The 26,144-nt window shown below is 47.5% G+C and overlaps 1 protein-coding gene across 3 annotated transcripts in view; it reads right to left on the bottom strand.

Annotated features, from left to right (window-relative positions):
• The window catches only part of DPYSL2 (dihydropyrimidinase like 2), a 121,341-nt gene that overhangs the window by 25,179 nt on the left and 70,018 nt on the right, over positions 1-26,144 (bottom strand). For all 3 annotated transcript variants that reach the window (XM_006057326.4, XM_006057327.4, XM_006057328.4), the window contains exons 4-8: positions 10,716-10,880; positions 8,475-8,536; positions 7,439-7,519; positions 6,427-6,495; positions 321-441 (exon numbers count right to left, since the gene is read on the bottom strand). In XM_006057326.4, the coding sequence (XP_006057388.1) occupies positions 321-441; positions 6,427-6,495; positions 7,439-7,519; positions 8,475-8,536; positions 10,716-10,880 (498 nt within the window). The remainder of the gene's footprint in view (positions 1-320; positions 442-6,426; positions 6,496-7,438; positions 7,520-8,474; positions 8,537-10,715; positions 10,881-26,144) is intronic.

Below are 26,144 nucleotides of genomic sequence, written 5' to 3'. Positions count from 1 at the left end.
CTGTGTATGTGCCTGGTTTATTTAGACTGCATCAAATTAAATCCAACTCTTCTACAGAAGTGAGGGCAGGAGGCAAAGCGTGTGGCCCACCCACCCTGCACTGTGCGCAGCTTTAAATAGATACCAACACGGCTGCAGCCCCGGAACAGAGCAAGAAACAGGAGCTGCCCACCGCACCCAGATGTAATTAGGTTAACGCTGCAAAGTGATGAGAGCCCAGCAACCCACTTGGCAGGAGGAGCTGGAAAAGCAGTCCTTTCCCCGACCTACAACCCCTCCAGAACCTGCGCTTGCACAGTGAGACTGCGAGCAACACTTACCCTTTTTCCGGGCCTGGGCAATAACTTCCGCTGCGCTCTTGCTCATCACCTTGGTGATGTACAGAGGGCAGTTGGTCTGGTTGGCGATGGTGATGGAACGGTTCACGGCCTCAGCCTCGACCTGCAGAAGAACATCCCAGTGTGAGAACTGTGTCCACTGTTCTGTCAGTTCCCTGAGCTCATCTCTACCCTCCACCCACGGGGAGGGGCTACAGTGAATCAGCAACTAATGTGTGCCCAGGGCTCTACCCACAGTGGCACGGAGGGCAAGGGTAGTGACTTGCCCAGCTGACCCTTGTGGATGGATCTAGCTGTGATAAGCAGCCACCTGGAGTCTGTAAAGGAATGCAGTTTCTCATGAGTCTCAGGCCCTTCCCCCATATCCAAAGGGTCAGTAGCTCTGGGGGTGGGACCCAGAAGGGTGGGTCTTACCAACTCTAGGTGATTTTTATGCTTGCTAATGTTTGAGAGCCACCATGCCTGGAAACTGATGGCTCCTAGTTTGGTGCATTCACCCCAAGCGTGTGGTCTCTCCAGTCAAGACATCCAATGATGGAATTTTTGTGCTGGGCTTCAGTCCCATGCTCACAAATGAAGCCAACCTCACCCAAGGAACAATGCGATCTCACAGTGCTCTGGGAACAGGGGCAAGCAGATCTGTGTAAACCAAAGGCCCCTCTGTATGGGCAAACCCATCATCACCAGCCATAGACTGGTACGCCCTTCCACATGAGATGGGAGGGCTGCTCTAACCAATAATCTGATTCTTTAAACCTGATGCTTCAGTGAACGATATTCCAAAGTCTCCAAGGGATGGGGCTTCCCTGGTGGCTCCAATGATAAAGAATCCGCCTGCAATGCGGGAGACCTGGGTTCGATCCCCTGGACAAGGGATAGGCTACCCACTCCAATATTCTGGCCTGGAGAATTCCATGGACAGAAGAGCCTTGCAGGCTACAGTCCATGGGATCACAAAGAGTCAGACATGACTTTCACTTTCACTTGTTCACTTTCAGTGAATGATATTCCAAAGACCCCAAGAGATTACTGCTAAACACCTGATCAGGAAAGATGAGTTCTTAGGTCATTGTATCATACAGAGGAATCAGCAGTGTGTGCTGAGCATGGGCAGCTGAAAGAACAAATGCAATGATGAGACAGAGGACCTCAGGAAGCTTCTTGCTCCCTCCCAAATTCTGGCAAAAGGCTGACTTCCACTAACTCTTCTAGGCGAGGGGCTAGGTCTTTCTTGAATTTTTTGCTTCCTCCAGGCAGTTCCCAGGGTAGCTCCTGGTACCCAGCAGGTGCTCAAAAATGTTCACTGAGCAAGTAAGTGACTTCATTTCAGGTTAATGGTTAAAGCTAGGCTGGTTCCATAAAGAGCTGCCACTTTTCATAAGACATGACCAGCTCCAGACTGAATCATCTTAGCTAACCAGTCTCTATGGGAGTTCAGCCAAGAACTGAAGTTCTGTAAACTGTGCTAACGGGTGATCTAATTTAATATAAGGACAGCATCCTTCATACTTGGTCTCTTGGGCCTCAACTATGTGAAGAGAGATGTCTAGAGACCCACAGGCAAACCAAACAGCCCTTGAAAAAGCTCATTAAACATCCAAGTGTTTTTAATTCCTGGCATAGCTGAATGATCACCCTCCCCTCTCCGTGGCTCCAGTTACAACAGAAGGGCCTCTGGCCCCGGCAGCATAAAGGAGGGACATCTTGCGTCTCTGCGGTCACCTTAGAAAATACACAGGGGATGTGCAAACAGGACTCCACTAGAATCTGCATGCTTTCCAGGGGTGCAGGTGACTGCCTGAATTCACGGTCTCTACCCAAGACTCTTCTGAAAGTGAACAGAGGCGCTATTCATAACTGCCCGGGGCAATGGGTGTGGACCAGGACTGCCTGGGGTGAACCAGAACTCACAGTCAGGCTCATTAGGGAATAAATGGAGCAGAAGTGTCAGTTCCAGGGGGCCCCTACCCAAGAGGAGTGGTTTCTGTTAAGACTGGTTTGGTGGGAGAATCTGGGTCCCAAAGCCCTGTCTGGATTGGCTTATCTACTGTCAAGTGAGTTCTGACCCCTCCCCTTCTCCAGCTGGGCAGTAAGGTCATGTCGTGGAGAGAAAAAGTCATGTAAACCCCACCTCTCCAAGTTTTACCCAGAACCATGGAAGGATTCATGCATACCCTTCTGCATGTACATATTGTGACCCCATGGACTGTACCCACCAGGCTCCTCTGTCCATGGGATTCTTCAGGCAAGAATACTGGAGTGGGTTGCCATTTCCTTCTCCAGGGGATCTTCCCGACCCAGGGATAAAACCTGGCTCTCCTGCATTGCAGGCAGATTTTTTTACCAACTGAGCTACGAGGGAAGCCCAGTACATGTGTATGCCTCCGCTAGAAAACATAAATTGTCTCATGCACACTGAAATCTGGCTTCAGTATTATGACAAAGTGTTATGTTTAAAAATAAAACTTTGTCTTTGTCTCTTTATAGAGCTGTCAGGGATTTAAGTGGTCACCTGAGCCACGCTTTCTGCTTTTAAAGATGAGCCACCCCAAGTAATGACTGTACCCCGGTCATCCCATGCCAGTTAGGAGTTTTCCTTCTCCATCAAAAATTCTGTCACCTTCACCTCCGGGCCCCCCTCTCCACCCAGACAACAGGCTGTGTGTGTGTGTGTGTGTGTGTGCATGCGCACGCTTTGTTTTGTTTTTACTTTTGGCCACACAGCGTGGCTTGCAGGATCTCAGTTCCCCAACCAGTGACTGAACCTGGGCCACAGCAGTGAAAGCCCAGAATTCTACCCACTAGGCCAACAGGGAACTCCCCCAACACCAGTCTTACTGCTCTTACTGGCTCAGAACCCCATCACATGTCGCCCCATCTACTTACTCTGCATCTCCCACTTTCTCCATCCCCCACCCCCCAGCTCATCCAAAATTCCCTTCACAAAGGACCACTTTCTCATCCACCTTGACATCCCCTACAGGCTGAGCACTGCCTCCATCATAATATGCTCTTGGGTACCACTGAGGGACAGGAGGTTTCTATTAATAGATTTCTGCATCCCTATTTGTCTCCCTTTCGATCTTCTCTGCTGAAAACTGGGGGAAATCCTACCAGCCATCTCACTCGGTGAGTTGGAAAGAGCAGCAGAAAGAAGAGTATGTTTTGTGTGGTTCAAGTCAAGTTAACCATCAGGACGCTGTCAATGGATCATGAAACCAGGAAGGAATTATGTTATTAACTGTGTTTTTTTGCACTGGCAGCATCTCCCTAACTTCATACTAAAGCTCAGTTCCCTCAATATACAGCCGTGTTTTAGTCTCTTTACTGCTTATGTACAGTATGTGAAAAATACTTAGTGTTAGTCGCTCAGTTGTGTCCAACTCTTTATGACCCCATGGACTATATAGCCCGCCAGGCTCTTCTGTCCATAGAATTCTCCAGGCAAGAATACTGGAGAGAGTAGCCATTCCCTTCTCCAGGGGATCTTCCCGACCCAGGGATCAAAACTGTGTCTCCTGAACTGCAGCCCCAACAATCGAACCTGGGTCTCCTTTACCATCTGAGTCACCTGGGAGGCCTGACATAGAATATAACACACCGTTGTTAACAGATCCCTACCAATGAATTGAAAAACCATCCCCGGGAGCCGAAGGAAAAGGTGCCAGCTGGCACCTGGCGGCTCACACGGCTGTCCTAAGGATGCATCTGCTCAGGAGAAGCACCGCACACCGTGCCTGGCCTCGAGTCAGTGCCTCTGAACCAGCTCAGCAGCACGTGCCCCTGGAAAGCAGACGGTCCCAAAGCAGCCTCTCTTGGGACCACAGGACCCCACGTCAAGGAGCCAGGACCTCCCCATATTGGAGTGCTGCTGGGGCTGCCAGCTCCCAAAGGAGGATTCTAGGGGTCCCAACACAGCAGCGGCTGCAAAAGAAATGTCCCATGCCTCAAGGTGGAAAAACAGGTGACGTTTGTGGTCATAATGGCAACCAGGCCCCCTCTTCTCTGATAGCTTTGGCCTGTTCAGTAAGCCCAGGGGGGACTCGCTTTCTGATGGGGGTGTGCCGGGACCTGGGGAGGCAGTGCAGATGGTGGGAAAGGTAAGACGGGAAGCAAGCCCCCAGGAAGGCTCTGAGATGGAAATCAGCAGGCAGCTCTCACTAGGAGCCCTGGGCCACAGGAGGAGAGACGTTTACTCTCAGAAGACAACATCCTTTTCCCCTTCTCTCCTGGACGGTTGGAACTGGAGGGGAGGGGCTCCCAGCCAGGCTCCAGGATGAAGGTTAAGAGTAAACATTCTAATGAAGGCCCAGCCCCAGGCGTCACCACCTGGTTACACAGGCCACTGGCTTCCCACGGAGCTTGAGCTCCCGGCTGTGTGTGTGTGTGTGTGTGTGTGTGCACTGAGAGTAGTGGGCGGGGGGCAGGCAGGAACTGCACTTGCTAGCTCTCTGATGCTGAACTTCACACCCCTGTGATCTTTTTCACAAGAGACCCAGGTGACAAAGCAGTGCCTCCAGGCAGCACCACACACAGGCAGCAGAATGGAACGGGTCCCCTGGACACAGCTGTCCTTTCATCTGAGGGAAATGTCCTGAGTCTCAGATGGCAACGAAGGTGCCCTGGTGTGCATGTGTCTATGTATGTAAATCTGTGTAATTATGTGCGTCTGTGACTCTGTGTGTATCTGTGTATATGTGTGTGTATCTGTAATATGTGTGTCTCTGTGTCTGCGACTCTTATTTCTGTGACTCTGTATGTGTATATGTCTGTGTATGTATATGGATGTAACTGTGAGTGTGACTCTATGAGTCTCTGTGTATATGTCTGTGTGTCTGTGATGCTCTGTGTATGCGTGCGTGTGTGTGTGTATCTCTGTATGTGTCTGTGTATGTGTGCACATATGTAGTAAGAAAGGCAGAACAAGGAAATTAAGCCCTCAGTGTGTGCAAAACATTCCAAGTGATTTCTGCTTTTGCTTTTTTCTGCCTCTTTCCTACAATCTTTCTCCTTTTTCAGCCTCATGTCTCCCCACAAAGCCTGGGGAAAAGCCTGATGAGACGAGGCACTTCTCCTCACCCCAGGCAGCCTGTTGATGGCACCTTCAATGCCACACGCTCAGAACCCATTTTCTTCTAGGGGGAGCAGAGCCCCTGCACGCATGGGTCCTAACCCAAGTGACCCCTCTCCAGACTCAGTGCAGATGTCCTAGGCCTGAAATGCTGTGATTTGGGGGCCCTGGTCCCATCCGTACCCCTCAGACCCAGCATCTTCCACCACCTGTTTCTGGGAGGAAAAATCCTAATTTTAAGTCATCATCCACATGGCAATTTTATCTGCCTCCTCTGCCCGTCCCTTTTCCCAGGACAGAGTCTCTTCACTTCCATCAGACTCCCAGCATCATCTTTGCTCAGAGCCACCAGGAACTCCAAAACCTGACCTTGAGCCTTTCCTTAAAGAGCTAGCTCCTGAAAAGTACTGAGGCCACAGATTCTCATTTAGAAAAACAGACTCTTCTGTCACGTAAGATGTAAGCCCTCCTTCTCACTCACAAGCTTCGCCATCCAAAGCAGTGACTCTCTACCACTGGGCCAGCAAGAACCCTGCTCTGAATTCTTCTCCCTCGACTGTGAAAGATTCGGTCGACCACACTCTGCTGATTGTGCTATACCCCATATGGACTTATCATGGAAACACTTACAATCTCCCTTCTGCCTTCTAGATACTTACAAGAGCTTTTATGGCAGGATGTTGGAGGCCCTGGGTTATGAACCACAAAACCCCTATTGCTGGATGCTAATAAAAGCTGTTTGTGTTTGTCTACCTAAGGAAGGGCTTGGAGAATTAGACAGAAAGAGGAGTCGTTAGGTTAAACAAGCCACACTGCTTTACCCCACAGCACATTCGAACACTTCACTTTGCCTGTGTAGACACTTCTCAGCGGCAGACTGGGACTTCTCCAGGGACCAAAACCAGCATCCAAGGGAAAAAACCGACATTCTCAACAGGCAGGAAGTGGGCGCTTTGTGGCTCCAGCGGTGCCCACCCCAGAACACAGATTCATCCCCTCCATTCAGCAGGCACTCACCTCCTCAGGCCGGCTCAGCACATGTCCCTCAGGGCCCGTGATGCCCAGATCCAGGATCCTCTGCTGCTCCTGCAATGTTTAAAAGAAAACCAGGCTGTCAACCCAGTCAATCTGAAAGGAAATCAACTCTGAATATTCATTGGAAGGACCTGATATGAAGAGTCAACTTCATTAAAAAAGACGCTGATGCTGGGAAAGATTGAAGGCAGGAGGAGAAGAGGATGACAGATGATGAGATGGTTGGATGTCATCACCAACTCAATGGACAGCAAACTCTGAGAGATGGTGAAGGACAGGGAAGCCTGGCATGCTGCAGCCCATGGGGTCACAAACAGTTGGACACAAACTGGACAACAAGGCTGTCAGGGGTAACTGGATCCCACATGAGCCTGATTGCCAAGATCTGGGTAAAAATCACTCCGATGAGACATCAAAATGGAACTGCTGGGACTTTGCTGCCGGTTCAGTGGTTACGACTCCACACTTCCAATTCAGGGGGTACGGGTTTGATCCCTAATCAGGGAACTAAGAACCCCCATGCCATGCAGCATGACCAAAAATTAAACTAAAGTGGCACTTTTGACCCTCATCCCAAGACCCCACCAAGAGAGGGCTTGGTACCCCGTCCCCAGTCCTACCTGAGTTATGACAGATCAGTTACAGCCTCGCCAACAGTACAGCTATCCCCTAGGATACTAAAAGCCAACGTATCCCCAGTCCTGGGCTACAGTGTGACATATCTATATGTGGGTGTCCACATCCGCCTCCCCGCAGGCAGCCACATCACAGTGCTGAGAGAAAGGACTTCTCTATGGAAAGGCTGTTCGTCCTAAGAACACATCAAGGGGCACGTGCATCTCCGACCTTCATGCTGTCGTAAGACTGTTCCCACGGTCCCCCGGGGTCACTCTGCTTGTCCCCCCTGGAGGTGAGCTACGGCAGCCACTCCACTCCCTCGAGCCTGCCTCTCGCCCAGTGGGTCACGTGGCAGTGACAACGCGGACGCACGCACCTCTGCGATGATGTCGCCGTTTTCCGCGTGGACCTGGGCAATCGCTCCAATATCCCGGATCACGCTCAGGACTTCATAGATCTGAGAGAGGGAGGACGTGGGATCAGAGACAGGGAACTCAGTGTTCCTGGTCACAAGTACCACCACCTCCCTGACAACCACCAGGACTAGCACCAGGACGCCTCGATGCTTCTACGAAGGCCAGCTTTTCTGACATGCCTGAGGGCAGTGTTTCCGGTCACATGTAGCAGAGAAGGACCTCTCAGTAACTGACAGATAATCAACAGAGGCAGGGTAACCTACAGGGCTTAGATGAGGAGAAGCTGGTGGGTGACACCGGCTCTGCACCGGGTTTGCTGAGAGGGGTCTGAGAACCCCTCTCAGTTATACTGCCCCAGGCAGCTGGCTGATTCCAGAGCCTGGGAACACCAGTCCTGGAGGGCCAGGGCACGGGCTTCATACCATCCCCTGAAGGGAGCGACATCAGGGACTTCATTCACCAACCATTTCCCGTGAGCATACGCTGGAGGCGGCTGTGAAGACAGCAGCAGTCCGCACTGAGTTTATTTTTGTGTGTGGTGTCAGGCAGTGCTCCCACTGCATTCTTTTACATGTAGCTGTCCAGTTTTCCCAGCACCACTTATTGAAGAGACTGTCTTTTCTCCACTGTATGTTCTTGCCTCCTTTGCCATAGATTAGCTGATCATAGGTGCATGGGTTTATCTCTGGGCTTTCTATCTTGCTCCATTGATCTATATTTCTGTTTTTGTGCCAGTACCATACTGCCAGGTGTAAAACATAGCTACTGGGAAGCTGCATTATAGCACAGGAAGTTGGGTTCAGTGCTCTGTGATGACCTAGAGGGGTGGGGTGGAAGTCCAAGAGAGAGGGGATATATGTATACATATACCTGATTCATTGGTTATATAGCAGAAACTAATGCAACATTATAAAGCAACTATATGTCAAAAAAAAAAAGACAACAGCATCGGCCCAAATGTACCAAATGCCAGTAAGAAAAGCCGGCTTTTCTTACCTGGGAATCCGTGAGCTGGAAGCGATCTTTGAAAGCCATGTACACGAGGAAGGAATTCACCCCTAGAGGACAGACAAAATAGAGAGGTGGAGATATGACTCACAGATAAACCAAATAATCTGGATGGGAATAAGGAAGTTATAATATGTATATGTGTGTGGAGAGAGAAACTCAGAAAGAGGAAGAAAGGAAGAGATAAAGAGAGGCAGAGATAAAGGCAGAGACCAAAAGATAAAGCAAATAAAGGTGATAAAATACCAGCAACTGGCAAATCTGGTACTAGGCTGTATAAGGGTTCTTTTTAATATTTTTACGGTTTTCTCTTAATTTAAAACTATATCAAAATTTTAAATTGCCAGTATTTGTACACCCATTTTCAAAGCAGCATTGTTCAAAAGAGCCAAAAGGTAAAAGCAAAATAAGTGTCCATGGATGAAGGGCTAAACAAAATGTCCATCCATACAATGAATATTATTCAGCCTTAAAATGAAGGGAATTCTAACACAGGCTACAACGTGGATGAGCCTTGAGGACATTCTGCTAAGTGAAATAAGCCAGTCACAAAAGGACAAACGCTGTGGGATTCCACCTATAAGCCAAGTTCACAGGGCCAACAAGTAGAATGGGGGTTGGGGGAAGGGAAAGGTATGGTTTAACGGAGACAGAGTTCTAGTTTGGAAAGATGAAAGAAAGGTCTGGAGATGGATGGTGGTGATCCCTGCACAACAGTGGGAATGTCCTTAGTGTCACTGAGCTGTCCATTTAAAATGACTAAGACGGCAAATTTCACATTATGTTGTATTCTACCATAATTAAAAGTTAAACATTAGAAAGAAATTTGCTCCTAACTGTTGTGCCTTAACAAGAAAGTGAATTCAAAGATCTATAATAAATGTCTTATCTCTGGTAAACTGACTACCTTCTATGCTGATTTTTCAGAAATGTTTTAAGACAGACAAGGTCGGTGGGTGCAACAGCAGATGTTACGCTCTCACCCTGGCATTTTAGATTTCTTGCTTCCAAAAGCACCAGACCAAACATCCCTGATCAACATCCATCACAAGGGTAAACAACTGTACTGACAACCTGCTAGCCCTGGAGCTTAATTCAAGCCACGGGAGGTGCTGGAAGCTGCCTGTGTTCAATGCCTTGGGACACATCGGCCCTTCTCTCCTGCTAGGCAACAGTTGCTATGGGAACCCTCCAGGCTGATGTGGAGTAAATTCATTATTAGCATTTAATCCATTTGAGTCTCAGTATTTGCCAAAGTGAGAAAGGTCAAGGATTACCTAGTTTCTTTCATGTGGGAACGAATCTTAGGGTATCTAATCCAATATCCTCATGTGAGACTTTTTGTTAAATTGAGACTCATAAAATTTAAGTGATTTGGCCAAGGTCACACAGCCAGTTTGTGGAAGAGCAAAGAAATAAGCCCCAGACTACAGATTATCATTCTAAGCTTTTTCCACTGTATCTGTAGATATCTACCATATCTATGCCTAGATTTTACTCTCAGCTCATGGTATTTCTGAGCCTAGAAGTTCAGAACCATAGAGCGTAGACGTTTCCTTGATGATTTGGATCCAAAGAGGTCAACATGTGACCCCATGTGATCTCCAGTCTATAGCCAAGGTCAAGAAGACCCCCAAAGATGATGTTGTCTGATAACATCACCCAAATCCCTAAGGTTCCTGTGGATAAGAGGGACCCAGAGGCACCCGGAGGTGGTTAAGATTCCCCCAATATCCCTGGAATATCCCAATATCCCTGGGATTCTTTCAGAACCCAGTCCTTAGAATCTGGCTCCCACTATGGAACAAAAAAACGACACCTCATGTGGTTCCAGAGCCTCATCACCCTCAAATCTACCCTGGTTCTCCTGCGTTTGCAAACAGAGGCTGCCGAAGTCCTGTACTCAGGGTCCCGGGCTCTCCTCTAAGATTACCCAGAATCCTCCCTGGGGGGTGCACTCTTCTCCTTTAAGAGCAAATCCCTCTCTCATCCTCAACTCCCCATCCTGGCTGGCACGAACACAGTGTGCTTACACCAATAAGCTGTGGCCAGTTGTCTGACCATGGCCATGCCCAGCACAAGTTGCAGGCCACGCCCTCCCTCCTGGCACACAAGGCAGGTGCAGAAGGCCCCTGGGAGCACTACTCACACAGCTTTTCTTTGGGGCTGGGGCAGCTCGTGGTCTGAGAAGGAAACAGCCCCAGGAAGTGTTGGGTGGGCACAACCTACCATGGTCCTTCACCAGGGCCTCCATCTCCTCCTGGACGCCCTTGTGCCATTCAGTGATGTCCACGTGCAGAGAGTAGTCACAGCAGGACTTGCTGTCGGCCCATTCCCGCCACTGGTCAAAGGCGGCCAGCAGGCTTGTCCCAGGCTCAGGAACCACGTGGTCAACTAGAAAGGAACAGAAGTGTCGTCGTCACCAATAGGAGCTTCCAGGTGTGCAAGCCAGAAGCTCTTTCCCCATTTCAACCCTGAACAAGGGCTCAAAATTAAGATGGAACTCTACCACCAGGTTCTAAGAATCCACTTATCCAGCAGACTACCCAAAAAGGAGAAAGCAGAAACTTGGCATGGCATGACTGCTCCAGTGAAACCATGCATGACCTGCCCAGATCTGATTTCCCGGTGCAAAACCCCTGAAAGCACAGACCTCGGGCACATTTCACGGACACTGAGTCCTTTTGGACAATGGCAGTGTCAAATGGCGAGCCGGAGCCACCGAGCCCTTTTCTGTGTTGATAGCTATTTCGGGGACACCCTCCACCAGACGACAGGGAACTTGAAGATGCTGGACCAGAGCCATGCAGACGGGGCCTTTTAAAAGGTCCCCAGCAACTGCTTCTCCATCTTTCAGCTAAGATCAAATGTAAAGGTTCCCCGGCATATCCATTATCTCATCACCACTCGGATTTCTGCGGCATAATACCACTTTGTAATTCAAGGGCGATCGTTCATCCTAAGAGTTCAAAGCATTTTAAAACTACAGTTATTGTTATATTATTATTGAAGTAGGCTGATAGGGAGTACAGAGGACTAGTCAGGCTTACGTGGCTTTGTTTCCTGGCTCCACTCCCCACCAGCAAGGTGAGCTACTTCATCTCCAATACCCTAAGTTTCTGGATTGGTTTAAAATAGAGATATGGGCACTTCCCTGGTGGTCCAGTAGTTAAGACTTTGCCTTCCAATGAAGGGGGCACGGGTTTGATCCCTGGTTGGGGAGCTAAGATCCCACATGCCTCGGGGCCAAAAACACGAAATATAAAACAGAAACAATATTGTAACAAATTCAATAAAGACTTTAAAAAGTCTTTAAAAAGTGGTCCAAATCAAGAAAAATATTTTTAAAAAAAACAGGGATATTACGTACCACACACATTGGTTATGAGGATTCAGTGAGACAGCATATCTATCAACATTACGTGATTTAGTCACTAAATCATGTCCAATTCTTTGCAACCCCATGAACTGTAACACGCCAGGCTCTCTGTCCATGGGATTTCCTAGGCAAGAATATTGGACTGTGTTGCCATTTCCTTCTCCAGAAGATCTTCTCCACTCAGGGATTGAACCTGGGTCTCCTGCATCACAGGCAGATTCTTTACCAACTGAGCCACCAGGGAAGTCCAACCTTAAGTTCCTCCCCAATTTAAGTCTTCCAATGGTTTCCCCTTACTCTTCAGATAAAAAAATTTTTTTAATATTTATTTGTCTATTTATTTGGCTGTACCAGGCTTTAGTACAGCAGCAGGATCTTCACTGAAGCAGGCAGGATCTTTAGTTGCGGCATGCGAACTCTTAGTAGCAGCGTGGGGGATCTAGTTCCCTAATCAGAAATCAAACCCAGGTTCCCTGCCCTGAGAGTGCAGAGTCTTATCCACTGGACCTCCCCGATGGCTCAGTAGTAAAGAATCCACCTGCAATGAGGAGTGTGGGTTTGATCCCTGGGTGGGGAAGATCCACTAGAGGAAGAAATGGCAACCCCCTCCAAGTATTCTTCCCTCGAAAATCCCATGGACAGAGCGGCCTGGTGGGCTACAGTCCATGGGGTTGCAGAGATTCTGACACAACTGAGCACACTCCAGGGAAGTCCCAGATAAAAGTTAAAGTTCCCAACAAGATCCTTGCCTACCTCTAGAAATCACCCTGGACCATTTACCCCTTGCATTCTGCTCACCAGCTGCTCAGAGGCTGCCATTGAGTTGCTATAATATTATCAGCCTGCTCCCCTCTGCCACAGGGTCTTTGCATGGGCTGTGGTCTCTCTTAGGTCTTGAAGAGTTCTCACCCAATTGCCATGATTATTATTACTCATCTTCTGCCCAGAGACACTCAAATACAAACCAAAGTGACATGTCCAAGGTTAATTCAAACTTATGCAACCAAGAGGACAAAACCCAGGACTCTTGATGTCTAAAGCAATGAATCATTCTTCTATGTATTAGATTTTCTGCAGCCAGGTAAGCAGTTCTCAGCTAAGAAAATGCCAGAGCAGGCAACACTAATGAGGTTGAGTTTCTGAAATGGATCAAATCTCACAGACACTGCTCAAGTGCAATCAATTGAGCTTGGCTTTATATGCCTGGAAAATATGAACATCAAAGCTGAATTTTCTTTTGACAAAATTTACTTTTTATAAGTAGCAGCATATGTAATTAATAGGTAAATACATAGCTGGTATTGTAATATATATAACATATAATGTTACCTAATGAAAGCAATGAGGATATATACTTTTTTTTGGCATATAACTGCCTTACAATGCTGTGTTAGTTTTTTCTGCAGGAGGTACACTTCTAATACAAGTCTGTTCCATCTGCTAACATAGAAACTCTGACAAAGTGATTCCAAGTTTTCTTTCTAAATTGGTTCCCCGTGCCCTCAGCAAAAAAAAAAAAAAAAAAAAAAAAAAAAAGGACTAAAATTTGACTTAGTAGCATAGTTTTGGCAGAATCTTCCCTAGTCACACCCTTTGCTTCATCACTTGCCCTCCTCCAAAGCCTCCAGTAGCTGCTCATCATCTGTAGAGCAAAACTCGAACTCCTCTTTTTGGTTCTGAAATCAGCCCCAACTTATCTCTCCAACGTAATCTCTGCTACCTACCCACTGCTCACCACCTTCAGGCCACCCTTGCCGGCCATGTTTCATTCTTTGACCTGCAAACTCCCCCACCCCCAGATCTTTGCAGGGGCAGTGCCCTCTCTTTGGAAATCCATTCACCTTGCTCTTTCCTTGGGCTTCTCGGCTTTTTTTTCCCTTCTGATTGGGTTAAATGTCAGCACCCCAGGGTCACATTCCCATTTGCAGCAGTTTCTGCATCTGGTTTCCCTACTTCATGGCATGCATAGAGGACTGGAGGGCTACAGTCCATGGGGTCACAAAGAGTCAGACACGACTGAGCACACTTTACTCTCTGACTCTAGACCCCATTCCACCCCACCCCACCCCACCCTCCTCCATGAGATGTAAAGTCTCCCAGAGCAGGGTGTGGATGCACTGATACAGGAAGTATGTATTTTCAACAAATGAATGAATGCTCCCTTCCAGCTCATACATCACCCTGCAAGATAGGTCAAGCTCAGAAGGGCATGCCCTCCTGGGAACACAACCAGATTTTCCTGTTCAACCCCAAGCATATGTCAGATCATCAGCTGCTAGGCTCCTCAAACTTCAGAGAAAATTATCTTGAGAGATCATTAAAACCCAGTTTCCTGGACATCACTCCCAGACTTTCAGAGTCTGTAGGCCAGGGTGGGGACCTAAGAATCTGCACTTTTAATAAGTTCCCCGGGAGCTGAGGAGTCTTCCTGGGACCACCCTGAGTATCACTTGCTGTTATTGTTGTTTAGTCGCTCAGTCGTGTCCGACTCTTTGTGACCCCAGGAAAGGTAGCCCACCAGGCTCCTCTGTTCATGGGATTTCCCAGGCAAGAATACTGGAATGGGTTGCCATTTCCTTCTCCAGGGGATCTTTCTGACCCAGGGGTCGAACCCTGTCTCATTCACTGGCAGGAGGATTCTCTACCACAGAGCCACCAGGGAAGCTGAGTGCAAACCTTTTCCCACTGACTCCCCTCGCTAAGGTCATTCACTTGTGCCTTTTACCATCAGGGTCCTATTTTCTACACAACAGCTTTATCACATACCAAAAATATCCGGTTCCCTCCCTATCCAAAAACAGCTCTTGGAGTTATGAACCCTTGAAAACTCAGGACACAGGCAAAGCTGAGGACTTTGGGGAATAAACACATTTCCTGCCAGAATGAACGACACTCAGAAACGTGTCCACGAAATGACTCCACATGTTTTCCCACAGTTCTCTTTCCACAGAAGCTCTCCTGGGAAGAGCTGCTCCAGGGAACAGGGCAGACTGTCACAGTCATTTCCGGAGGGAGCAGAGATGCCCCTCCGAGGAGGACAGAGCCTGGAAACGACTTGCATGGAACCTACAGGCCTTTTCCCTGGTGACTGTCCTAAGCCATCTGTCCCTGGGAGGGCCTGGCTTCTGTCTTAGAGGGACATCTCATCAACCCAGTCTGGCAGCAGGCAGGGAAAAGAAGACGGCCTTTGGGGTCGGTGAGCCCCAAGTTCTGATGCTGACTCCCACAGCACCACCCTTCTGATCTGTATATTCCCTGGAACCACCATCTCTTCACATATGAAACATGGGCATCAAGCATCCATGCATGCAGGGCTTCAAGTTCAAGAAAGCATGCGAAAGCTTCCCTAGTGGCTCAGTAGCAAAGAATCCACCTGCCAATGCAAGAGACCCAGGTTCGATCTCTGGTCTCGGAAGATCTCCGTACTGCGGAGCAACTACGCCCAGTTCACCACAACTATTGAGCCTGGGCTCTAGAACCCCAGAGCTGCAACACTGAAGCCCATGTGCCCCAGAGTGTGTGCTCCACAACAAGAAAAGCTGCCACAATCAGAAGCCCACGCACGGTTACTAGAGAGTATCCCCTGCTCGCAGCAACTAGAGAAAAGCCCATGCAGCAACGAAGACCCAGCACAGCTAAAAATAAATAAATAAAATTAATTTTTACAAAAAGAAAGCACGTGAAAGCACCTGGTAAAATGTCTGGCATGCACTGAGTTTTCATACCCTCAGGAGGAGCATCAGAAACACCACTGTGGTTTCCGTGGGAGGCCTGTGAATCTGGTTTATGAGGGAGCCAAAACATGCCCCAAGACAGTGGCCTGAATTGAGGTGTTCCAACCAGTGTCTGGAAGTGCTTGCATCTAGAGGACACCAGCAATTTCCCAAGGACTTTTATTATTTCTCTTAAAACCGTCAAAGGATGTTACATTTTTTTTAACAGCTTTACTGCAATATAATCCACATACCAGCCAATTTGCACATTTAAACTGTACAGTTCAATGGTTTTTAGTCTCGTCACAGAGTTCTACAACCATCACCACAATCTAATTGTAGAACATCATCCAAAAAAAGAAACCCTATACTCATCAGCAGCCCTTCCCCAGCGCCCCCATCTCTGCAACTCCCAGCCCTAAGCGACCATTAATTTGTTTTCTGTCTCTATGGATTTGCCTATTCTGGATATTTCATATAAAAAAAGAATCATACAGCATATGGTCTTTTGGTCTGGTTTCTTGCAATTAGCATGGTATTTTTTTCATGGTTCATCCATTATGGCGTGTATCAGCACTTCATTGCTTTTTACTGCCTTGAGTGGTTTTGGTACCCTATTGTTATATGTTCTGGATATCAGCAAAGTGTTAACACCATGTAAATACATTGCTGCTCCTGGAAAATTCAAATCTAGGGCCTTTTTGGAGTTTGCAGTATTTAAAAGACCCTATCTAAAGTCCATGGGGCTGCAAAGAGTTGGACAGGACTTAGCAACTAAACAACAACAATGATATCTGTGGCGGACTAGATGGCCCAGCAGGTAAAGAATCCACCTGCAGTGCAGGAGACGCAGGAGATACAGGTTCAATCCCTGGGTCAGGAAGATCCCCTGGAGGAAATGGCAACCCACTCCAGTATTCTTGCCTGGAGAATCCCATGGACAGAGGAGGCTGGCAGGCTACAGTCCATGGGGTCACAAAGAGTCGGACACAACTGAGTGACTAAGCACACCATCGTGGTAATTAAAGATTCACATGTAGTTGTAAGAAATGATACAGAGAGAGCCTCAGACCCTCCACCCAGTCTGATATCCCCTCCACAAGGGTAATATCTTGCTAAAGTGCATACAACATCACACTTAGGAAGTCAGCCCTGACATAATCTAAGACCCCAGATTTTTAAAAGGCCAGCGGTTTGTGTTTCTAATCAGTTCTTCATATTTAGAACATAGAGAGATGCCAAAAAAGTCACCCCCGCAGTCCTTGTCCTGGAATTGAGGGGGCTGAATAGGAATCATATTCCAAGCCTGCTGGGAAGATAAGCAGATGGAACAGGAGGAAGATGGGTGTGGGGATTCAGTCCTGCCAGGTCCCACCAAAGGCTCTCCCCCTGCCTCTCTGGAGCCTCAAACACAGACCCCTGTAGCGGCAGGTCTAGAGTCTCCTGTAGTCAGTACACACACCGCCCATGCTCCCTGGGGCCTTTACCCTATCAGAATTGCCCCTCTCCAGCCCCCATTCCAGAATCAGCACTGGGCCTCCTTCTCCAGGCCCTGAGCTTAGCTGTGTGCGTGTTGGCCTCTCCCGTTTCCATCTGAGATAAATTAATGGACCTGAATTAAAAGCAAGCCACCAGGGAGATGACAGCACAACCACCGCTGGCTTATCTCTGGAGTTGCCGGGCCGGCGTCTCCCCAGCCAAAGGCCGGGTGACCTATTCAGCAGAGTGTGGCTTTTGTTGCTGGAGAGATAAGAGCCTTTGGGGAGTCCAGGCTGCCAGTTAGGATAACATGGTTTTTGTCTTCAAAAGAGGCAGAAAGGGAAGAGAAAGCACCTGCGCCGGGGAATTAGGAGATGCTGGGGAGGAGAGGTGAGATCAGATGACTGAGTTCCTGGCCTCTTCTGCCATCTCTTCATCACGTGACTATGGGTGAGACGGTCAACCTCTGGGGACTTGACATTCCTCATCTGTAAAATGGGATTGATACTAGTACCTAACCCACAGGTTTCTAGTGAGGTGAAAATGAGTCAATACAGAAACTGCTCTGAAGAGTACCTGCTACACAAGCATGCGCAAAAAGACCAGCAGGGAAGACAGAGTTATTAATACCATACTTCTTAAGGAAAACTCCCTCGTAAATCCCTTTGTGAAATATTAAAATGCCTCTAAACCACATGTTTCCAGGGCTAACTACTCACCTTGTGCAAATATACTGCTTCTCCTGCCAGGCAAGGAAGCATTTTCCTAAAAGCTAGAACTATCTAGAACAATCACAGGCATACCAACTGCTCGAACCTTGAGGCACCAGGGTCATCCTCTTATTTCTCTCTTTCCCGAGCTTCCTTTAACATTATCTTGTTTTTAAAACTAAGCGAGTGTTCCCCAGTGGCTCAGTGGGTAAAGAATCTGCCTGCAATGCAGGAGCCACAGAAGATGAGGGTTTGATCCCTGGGTCGGAAGGATCCCCTAGAGGAGGAAATGGCAATTCGCTCCAGCATTCTTGCCTAGGAAATTCCATGGACAGAGGAGCCGGGAGGGTCCATGGGGTCACAGAGTCAGACACAACTGAGCAACTGAGCACACATGTTCACATCAGCCATGTGGAGCCATAAGAAACCATTCAGTGTCCAGTGATCACTGCTAGAACCATTAAGCTAGAGACCTGGTGGGAACAAAGGCCATGGCAGGAGTCAGCAAAATGCATTTATAAAACAAACAAACAGCCTCTTCATTGATCTGATGAGTAGCCAGCTATGGAGCAAACAAACTCCACTCCTAAAATACTATTTTAGTATTATTTGGGGAAAAAAATACTGGGTTGGCCAAAAGCTTTGTTCAAGTTTTTCCACAGATGTATGGAAAAACTCAAATGAACTTTTGGGCCAACCCAATATACTAAAAGGTACGCATAAGAATGACACCGCTCCATCCTCAGGCTGCTGCTCACTTCCTGCCTTGCCTTTCCTGCCAAGTTCTGGAAAGGGGTGAGCACTGTCAACACCCCATGTTTCCGCCCCCCTTCACTCTCGGCCCACTGCACCCGTGCCTCCCTCCTGCCTGAACTCACCCCGGGTTCATTCCAGCACTGCCCATACCATCTTGGTGTGACTCCCCAAAGCACCAATATCCCATCTCCCAGACAGAGCAGTCTCCTGTGTCTTGATGCATCCTTGGCCTCAGACTCAGTAGTCACTGGGGGATGGATCTGGCGACCTGTGCCCTCTTCAGTCTCAGGCAAATCCCTATGCCAAGCAGCTGGAAGCAGGTGGGACCCCAAGGCTACAGGACCTATCAGGGGTAGACCCTGCTGCCCATAGGCATCTGTGCATCCAGAAGCTGCAGGTGGGCACCTGGAGCTCCCCACACCTGCAGCCCATGCCCTCTGCCCCCCAGACTTCCCTTCCTGTGGCCTGGGCCTGCCAGGAGGTTGCCCATTCCTTCCAGGCTGCTGGAAGGCAACCTGGAGAGACCAGGAATCAGAACTAGAGACAGAGGGTGGGAAAGGAGAGGTGGGGAACAGGGCAGACAGAAGACCCAGATTCCAAGCCCAGCATTAGTTCTGATTCTAACGATGATCCTGGAAAGGCCTCTTGGCTTTTTAATCCATTTTCACAATTTAACACAAGACATAACCAAAGCTCCCCACTTGATGAAAACATATCTACTCCTACCTACATTAATTTTTTTAAATAGGAATAAGACCATTAAATCATTTTATAATGTCATGCCAATGTTTGTTTGATGGCAACAATATCAACCTCACCTTGGTACAGCTCTATAGCAAGTAGTCCACAAAGTGCTATGGTGTGCCTTATCAGGTGATGCTCAAATCAGGCAGACAGGGCAGTTTCACAATGCTCACATCACAGACAAGGAAACTGGAGGCTACAGTCTGCAGTTCTGCAGACACTGTCTCAGAGCTCAACTCCCAACCTGCCTTGTTCAACAGCCACAACAAACCACCACCTTTTTGGCATATCTATCAATAACACACACCTCAACTTTTCAAACCTAAACCCCCTTCCATCATCAAAAACATATGCAGGTTCACTTAAGCAGGCAGCTAATGAGCTTAACCTAGTGGACAGAGGGATACTGCCAACCTGAGTCACTGAGATTCAATTTGGGGCACCAGGTAAGAGCTTGTCAATATGTCAGCACCTCATAAAACCTTTCTCTTTGAGGCTTGGGTATAGTTTGCACACGGCCTCCTTGCATGCATGATCAAAGGCAGAGCTAAAGCAATCTTTGTGTGGCAATGAAGGGCCATTTATAATGTGTAAATCCTTGAAGAGGATTTACAAACCAAATGATGCACAGAAATCCTCTCCTTGACTCATCAAAAGCAGACATGGAGAGTCTGAGAGCCCATCTGCAGGCAACATGGGGTCAACCTTCCAGGAAGGGGCCCACCAGAGGCAACTGGTCGGCATGGGGAGGGAAGGAAGTCACCTGCTTCACCACAAAGAGCTTCAAAACCAGCCTCCATGGATTTAAGAGTTTGCTCTCTGCTCACTTGAGGTAGATGTGCATCGTTGCGCCTTCAGGAAAAGCGTCATCAAGCCGTGAATGGCGACAGCAGATCCGGAGCCACCAAGAGTAAAGGGACTTCACAGTTTGTGCACGATGATGGCACTAACTGCCCACAAGTTGTTGTTTGCTTTTTTTCACAAATTGTTTATTGACATAAGCAGTCCAGCAGACTCCACTTGAAGAGACTACTAGTGGCTACAATCGGGCTCAGATCCAGAGACCCTTGGAAATGCTTCTAGCTTTTTACTGATGAGGAATCTGAGTCCCAGGAAGTTTCAAGAGTCACTAGAGACACATAACGAAATATAGCAAAACCAGAACTAACCCAGGTCTGAATCCAAAATCTGTACTGTTTCCTTTACTTTTCTTATTAACAGGAGAAAATATTACCTATAATCCCACCATCCTAATCATAACTATTCATCTTTTCTCTAGATCATCTTCCAGTTTCTAGATCATCTTCCAGATCTGGCACATATATATGGTTTCTTTTTTGTTTTTTTTCCTCTTTCTTTTTTATTTTTTAAATTATGCAACACTTTTACAGGACACTTGGAAAATACAGAACAAAACTACATATAGTTCCACTCTATATTACAATCATTTTTTAAGTAGATAAGTTAAGATTTTTTAATTGGAGTTTCAATATCAAACTCTCAAAAATTAATAGAATGAATATACAGAAAAGTAGAAGGATACAGTAGACCTAAAAAGCACTATGAACAAATTCAACGTAATTTAATATTTATACAATTTTCATGTGTATCTGTTTTACGTAGGAATAATCACAGGGCGCATTCACTTAACTGTGGCTTTTTTCTTAATACCACGTTGTCTTAGTCTTCACAATTCCATTTTTTATGAGAATTATTCTTTGAAGAATCTATTGTGACTTTCTTCACCATTCCCCTGTGTTGAACCTAAAGACTGCTTCCACTTTTCCTCTATCATACACAACGTTCCTATGGACATGTTCATGCAAATAACTCCCCCTTCCTTTTCTTTTCAGCCACTCCGCATAGCTTGTGGGATCTTGGTTCCCCTACAAGGAATCAAACTCAGACACCAGCAGTGAAAGCCCTAAGTTCAACCCCTGGACAGCCAGGGAATTCCCATTTTCCCCTTACTTTAAATGGTTTTCTCTGGAGAGGGTTCTAGCATCGAGTGAGCGTACTGGGTGAGTGACAGTTCTTAATGCAGATGAACACGCTGCATTCCAGAGCATCATCACTCCGTACCGCCTCTAGCCACGCATCAGGATGTCACCCCAACCAGCGCTGCTATTTTCACTTTATTTGCCTGCTATTTAAGGGACTAAAAACAAAGCTCTTTTCACTATTCTAAGCCGTCTCTGTTTTAGATCAATGGCCACCTTCCAAGACCCAAGTAGGGGATGAAGCAATACGTAAGAGAGCAGATCAACCAGCTGGACAAAGAGGTTACTGACAATTTAACCAGAATATGATGAAATGGTGACAGCCGCCATCTTAGTTCTCCAGTCCCCTCATACCTTCTCTTAGCTTTGTCCATCTGAGTCATAAGCTGATCCCCTCAAGGCCGCCTTGTGAGGCCAACAAGCCAAGGCAGCAGCCCAGGCACTTGGGCCCCAAGTGCACAGAGCACAGCTGTGCTTTCTCTCAGCTCCATGAACGCTTAAAGACAGATAAGACACTGAATAGGAAGTGCCCGCTGCAAAGCAGCATGATGAAACCATGGCCCGGGGGGAGCAGGCAAGGGAAGCCAGAGGTGAGCATTCCAGCCAAACTCGTTAGAAAGCAAAGCCTCCAACTCCAGGTTCATGCAGAATTTCTCCAAGAGATGTTGAAATCATTGACTAACTGTGGAGAGGGCCCTGTTTCCTGTAATTAGACAGGCATGCTGAGTCTCCGTCTAGAGAAAAGCCAACTTTACGGCCCCTCGCATCCATGCATCGGTGGTGGGAGAAACACAGAGTGTGCCTCAGGCTCATGTTTGGATCCTGGAATTCCTCTAAGCCATCTGAAGTCCTAAGGATCCTCACGTACAGGGACTGCACAGGCCTGCGAGCTGGCTGACTCTCAAATGCCCTGATCAGACAACGGGGCTTCAACTCCACCCATCAAATATGCTCGTGTTTGTGAACGTTAGAGTAGGAACTCGCCTGGTACTCCAGTGGTTGGGAGTCTGCCTGTCAATGCAGGGGACATGGGTTCGATCCCTGGTCCGGGAAGATCCCACATGCTGCAGGGCAACTAAGCCCTCACATCACAACTACTGAGCCTGTGCTCTAAAGCCCATGCTCCACAACAAAAAAAGCCACCGTGATGAGAAGCCCATGCAGTGCAACTAGAGAAATTCCAACAAAAATTAATTTTACAGCCAAAAATTAATTTTAGATTAAAAATTAATCTAAAATAATATTTTTTTTTAAGTTAGAGCACCAGTTGGCAGCCTGAGCTTGCACCTAGCTCTGTCATCCACTAGCTGTACAACTCTGAATCCTTCACCTTCTCTAGGCCTCAGTTTTCCTATCTGTTAAATGGGGGTAACAGCATCCCCTTGCAGGGTTGTTAGGAACTGGTGTTTATAAAGGGCTTATCCCAGTGTCTGGCAGAGTAGGTCTTACACAACCATTTGCAAAATAAATTGAAAGTAAAATAGGAATGTCTTGAGCCTATAAGACTGCTTGACCTAATTCCTGGCATGAAGTCAGTCTTCCCCACGTGTTCGATTGGGCTTTGACACAGAATGTGAAGGGGTCAGGGCTTGGGCACTGGGGGCACAGAACCCTCCAGCGCTGCTGCGGGCTGGGTGGCAGGGACAGGGCTCAGGGCGGGGGTGCAGGGGGTGGTTACAGGCTCAGGTGGAGGACCCATGAGGAGTAACAATGTAGGAAGGGAGCAGATAAAGACATTATTGAGAGGAGAAGGCCAGAGGCTCCCAGTGCCAGGAGAGAGGCCTAGGACTTTGAGGTATTCATCCAGCCAAACAGTCTCCAGCATAAAACTGAGTAAGACAAAAACAAGCAAAACAAATCTGTCCTGTTTACATAGCAAGTAGGCATGGCTCATAAAATAAAAGACAGTGAATGCTAAAGCAGGAAGGCTCATAGAGACCCTCTGTCAACAGGCATAAATATAGACTTTTCACCAACCCCACCCCCAACCAGGGAACCACCCTCCCCACCCTCTTTCTGACCTCAGGATACCATGATGGAAACAATCTTCCTGTCCAATGGAATGTCTTAAGCCTGAGGAAATGCATCTATTTGGATTATGAAGAATTGGCCAAGCAGAGCAGAGAACACAAACTAATCATCATGAAGAAAGTCCACGTAATTCCAATCACAAGCAAAGAAATCTGATCTTACCCTGGAAACATCACTGCAGTGTGAATCTCCAGCAGGCTTTCAGAATATTTAGACTGTTTATATTTTCAAGCCTCACCCGTCCACCCAGGGATACGGTAACTCCAGGCTGCAATGGATGACCTGGTTTTCCCCTTTTGCTCTCCAGGCAGGGAGGAGAAGGAGGTGAGTTTCCTAAATGCTGGAAGCACTGGCAGCCCCAGGATCTGCAGATTTCCTGAGCAGACCCTCCCCTTCCATCAGCATCCTTTACCAGACACAAGGCCCCGGGTACCAGGATGACGACCAGAAGGTATGTGTGTGCATGAGTGTGTGTATATTTGCGTATGCATGTGCGTGTGTGTGCACACATGCGTGTATGCCTGCTTGTGTATGTGCGTGTGTGCACCTATGCATGTGTGCCTGCTTCTCTGTGTGTGTGTGTGCCTACAGGCCTGTGATGGAGGGAGAAGGGTAGGAGGCGAGCTCCCTACTCTACTTCCTGTGGCCTCCAAGCTGCTTTAAGAAAATGGAAGAGACTTCCCAGTTGGTTTTTTTACTTTTAATTGGAGGATAATTGCTTTACAATGTTGTTTGGTTTCTGCCATACATCAAAGTGAATCAGCCATTAAGTATACATATGTCCACTTCCTCTTGACCCTACCTCCCACCACCAGCCTCCACCTGACATATGTCCACTTCCTCTTGAACTTACCTCCCACCACCAGCCTCCACCCGTCGAGGTCATCACAGAGCACCGGGCTGAGCTCCCTGTGTTATACAGCAGCTTCCCACTAGCTAGCTATTTTACATAGAGCAGTGTATATATTTCAACGCTTCTCTCTCAATTCGTCCCACCCTCTCCATCCCCTGCTGTGTCCAAAAGTCTGTTCTCTACATCTGCGTTCTCTATTCTTGCCCTGCGAAGAGACTTCCCAGTTTTCACCACAAAGTCTGCCATAAATAAATTCCAGACTACAAACAAATGATGAAAAGTATGCAGGAAACTAATGAGGGACGGGGACCCTAGGGGCTTGCGAGGAGACAACTGAAAGGGACCCCGTGTGGGGCTGGGTCAGACTCAGCTCTGAGGAGCTCCACCTCAAAGAGGGGGCAGCCACTGGCCGTGTCGGGACAAGATGAGGTGGCGGGGGAAACATGTGAGTAATGACACTTCCTCTGTTTGTCTCAGCCTTTGGTTGCCTGGGACTACGCGGCCACAGATTTGGGACCGGCCTGCCAAAAATAAGAGATTACAGGGCTGTGCGGAACATCACGAAAAAATAAAAGTCACACCATAAGGCTTTCACGTGCAAAGATTGCATCTGTCTGTTTTCCTTCCTGCTGGATCCTTGTGGGGAAGGGAACCTGACCAGAAACTCAAGGATTTACAGCTTCCTAATGAAACACACAGACTGACATACGTAATGTGAAGAGCTATATTGAAACGCTCTGGCCCAAGGTCACTGTCAATAACAGGAAAGGATAGCAAGCCCCTTCATCAAACAGGGTCACATTTACACTATCAAAGGAGATAATCAAACACACCCTAGGATCTAGTGACAGTCATCTTTCTCTGAAAATACAGGCCACAGTAGAGTGAGGGTCACATTTACTGTAATTCAGGACGTCACATGTGGACACCCACCAAATAACATAATAAGGACAAGAGCACCTAGTTCAAACAAGAACTGTTGTAAACACGGGGCTGTAATTAGCGACCGAACAATTCCTCCCTTGTACAAAGCTTGTACAAAGAAGGGCATGGCAACCCACTCCAGTATTCTTCCCCGGAGAATCCCATGGACAGAGGAGGGTGGTGAGCTACAGTCCATGGGGTCGCAGAGAGTCAGACACGACTAAGCAACTAACACACTTGTACAAAGCTGCTGTAACAGACTCGCTGTGTATAATAAAGAAAACAGTGGCAACCAGGCTGGAGTTCAACCCAGAAACAAAAGCACAGGGGATCCGTGCTCTATTCTGTTTATTCCAAAGTTGCACAATTCTCTTTGCATCCCCTCCAAATAAAGGCGGCCAGAGAAGGAAGAGTTGGTGATGTCATGTGTTGACTGGGATCTATCTAGAGCCAGTATAATTGACGGGTGTTTTCCTCCTAGGAATCTGGACTGGATTCAAAAACATAGCATAACATCTCCGCAGCCTGAACCACAGCCCTTGTACCATGATGTGCTGCCCATCTCGGGCTGAGGGCTGGCAGTTCAATGGGTCTTTTTTCCTCTTGTTGATTAAGAAGACTCTGACTAGCAGCCAGTTTATCTGGACAACAAGATCTAAGCTGGATAAGGGACCCAGCTGTTCAGGGAGCTTCCAGGACACTTTATAACTGTGTGGATGGTGGAGAGTTTACGCGCTACACAAACACCCCTGCATGACTATACATAAATTTAAGCCCTTCCTCACATCATATTTTCTTCCTTCCCAGGAATGACAAGGGTAAGAGACAGCAACCCAGATGAAAATGATAACTTCAAAGGAATTTGCTTCTTATAAAATTCCTTTAAGTGTGAAAGCACTTATGTGCCAAAAAATTGAAGGAAAATTTTATTATTCCATCATTCAAAGAAAATCACTATTAATATGCTGATGTATGCCTGTGCAATCTTTTTTCCTACCCACTATACATACATATATATTCTTTATGAAAATAGTATAGTGTTATAGTTTAAATTACACTTCAATAAAGC

Source organism: Bubalus bubalis, chromosome 3, assembly GCF_019923935.1.
Source record: "Bubalus bubalis isolate 160015118507 breed Murrah chromosome 3, NDDB_SH_1, whole genome shotgun sequence".
NCBI lineage: Eukaryota > Metazoa > Chordata > Mammalia > Artiodactyla > Bovidae > Bubalus > Bubalus bubalis.
Note: the sequence above shows the minus strand (reverse complement) of the source record. Positions and strands in the feature narration are given on the sequence as shown.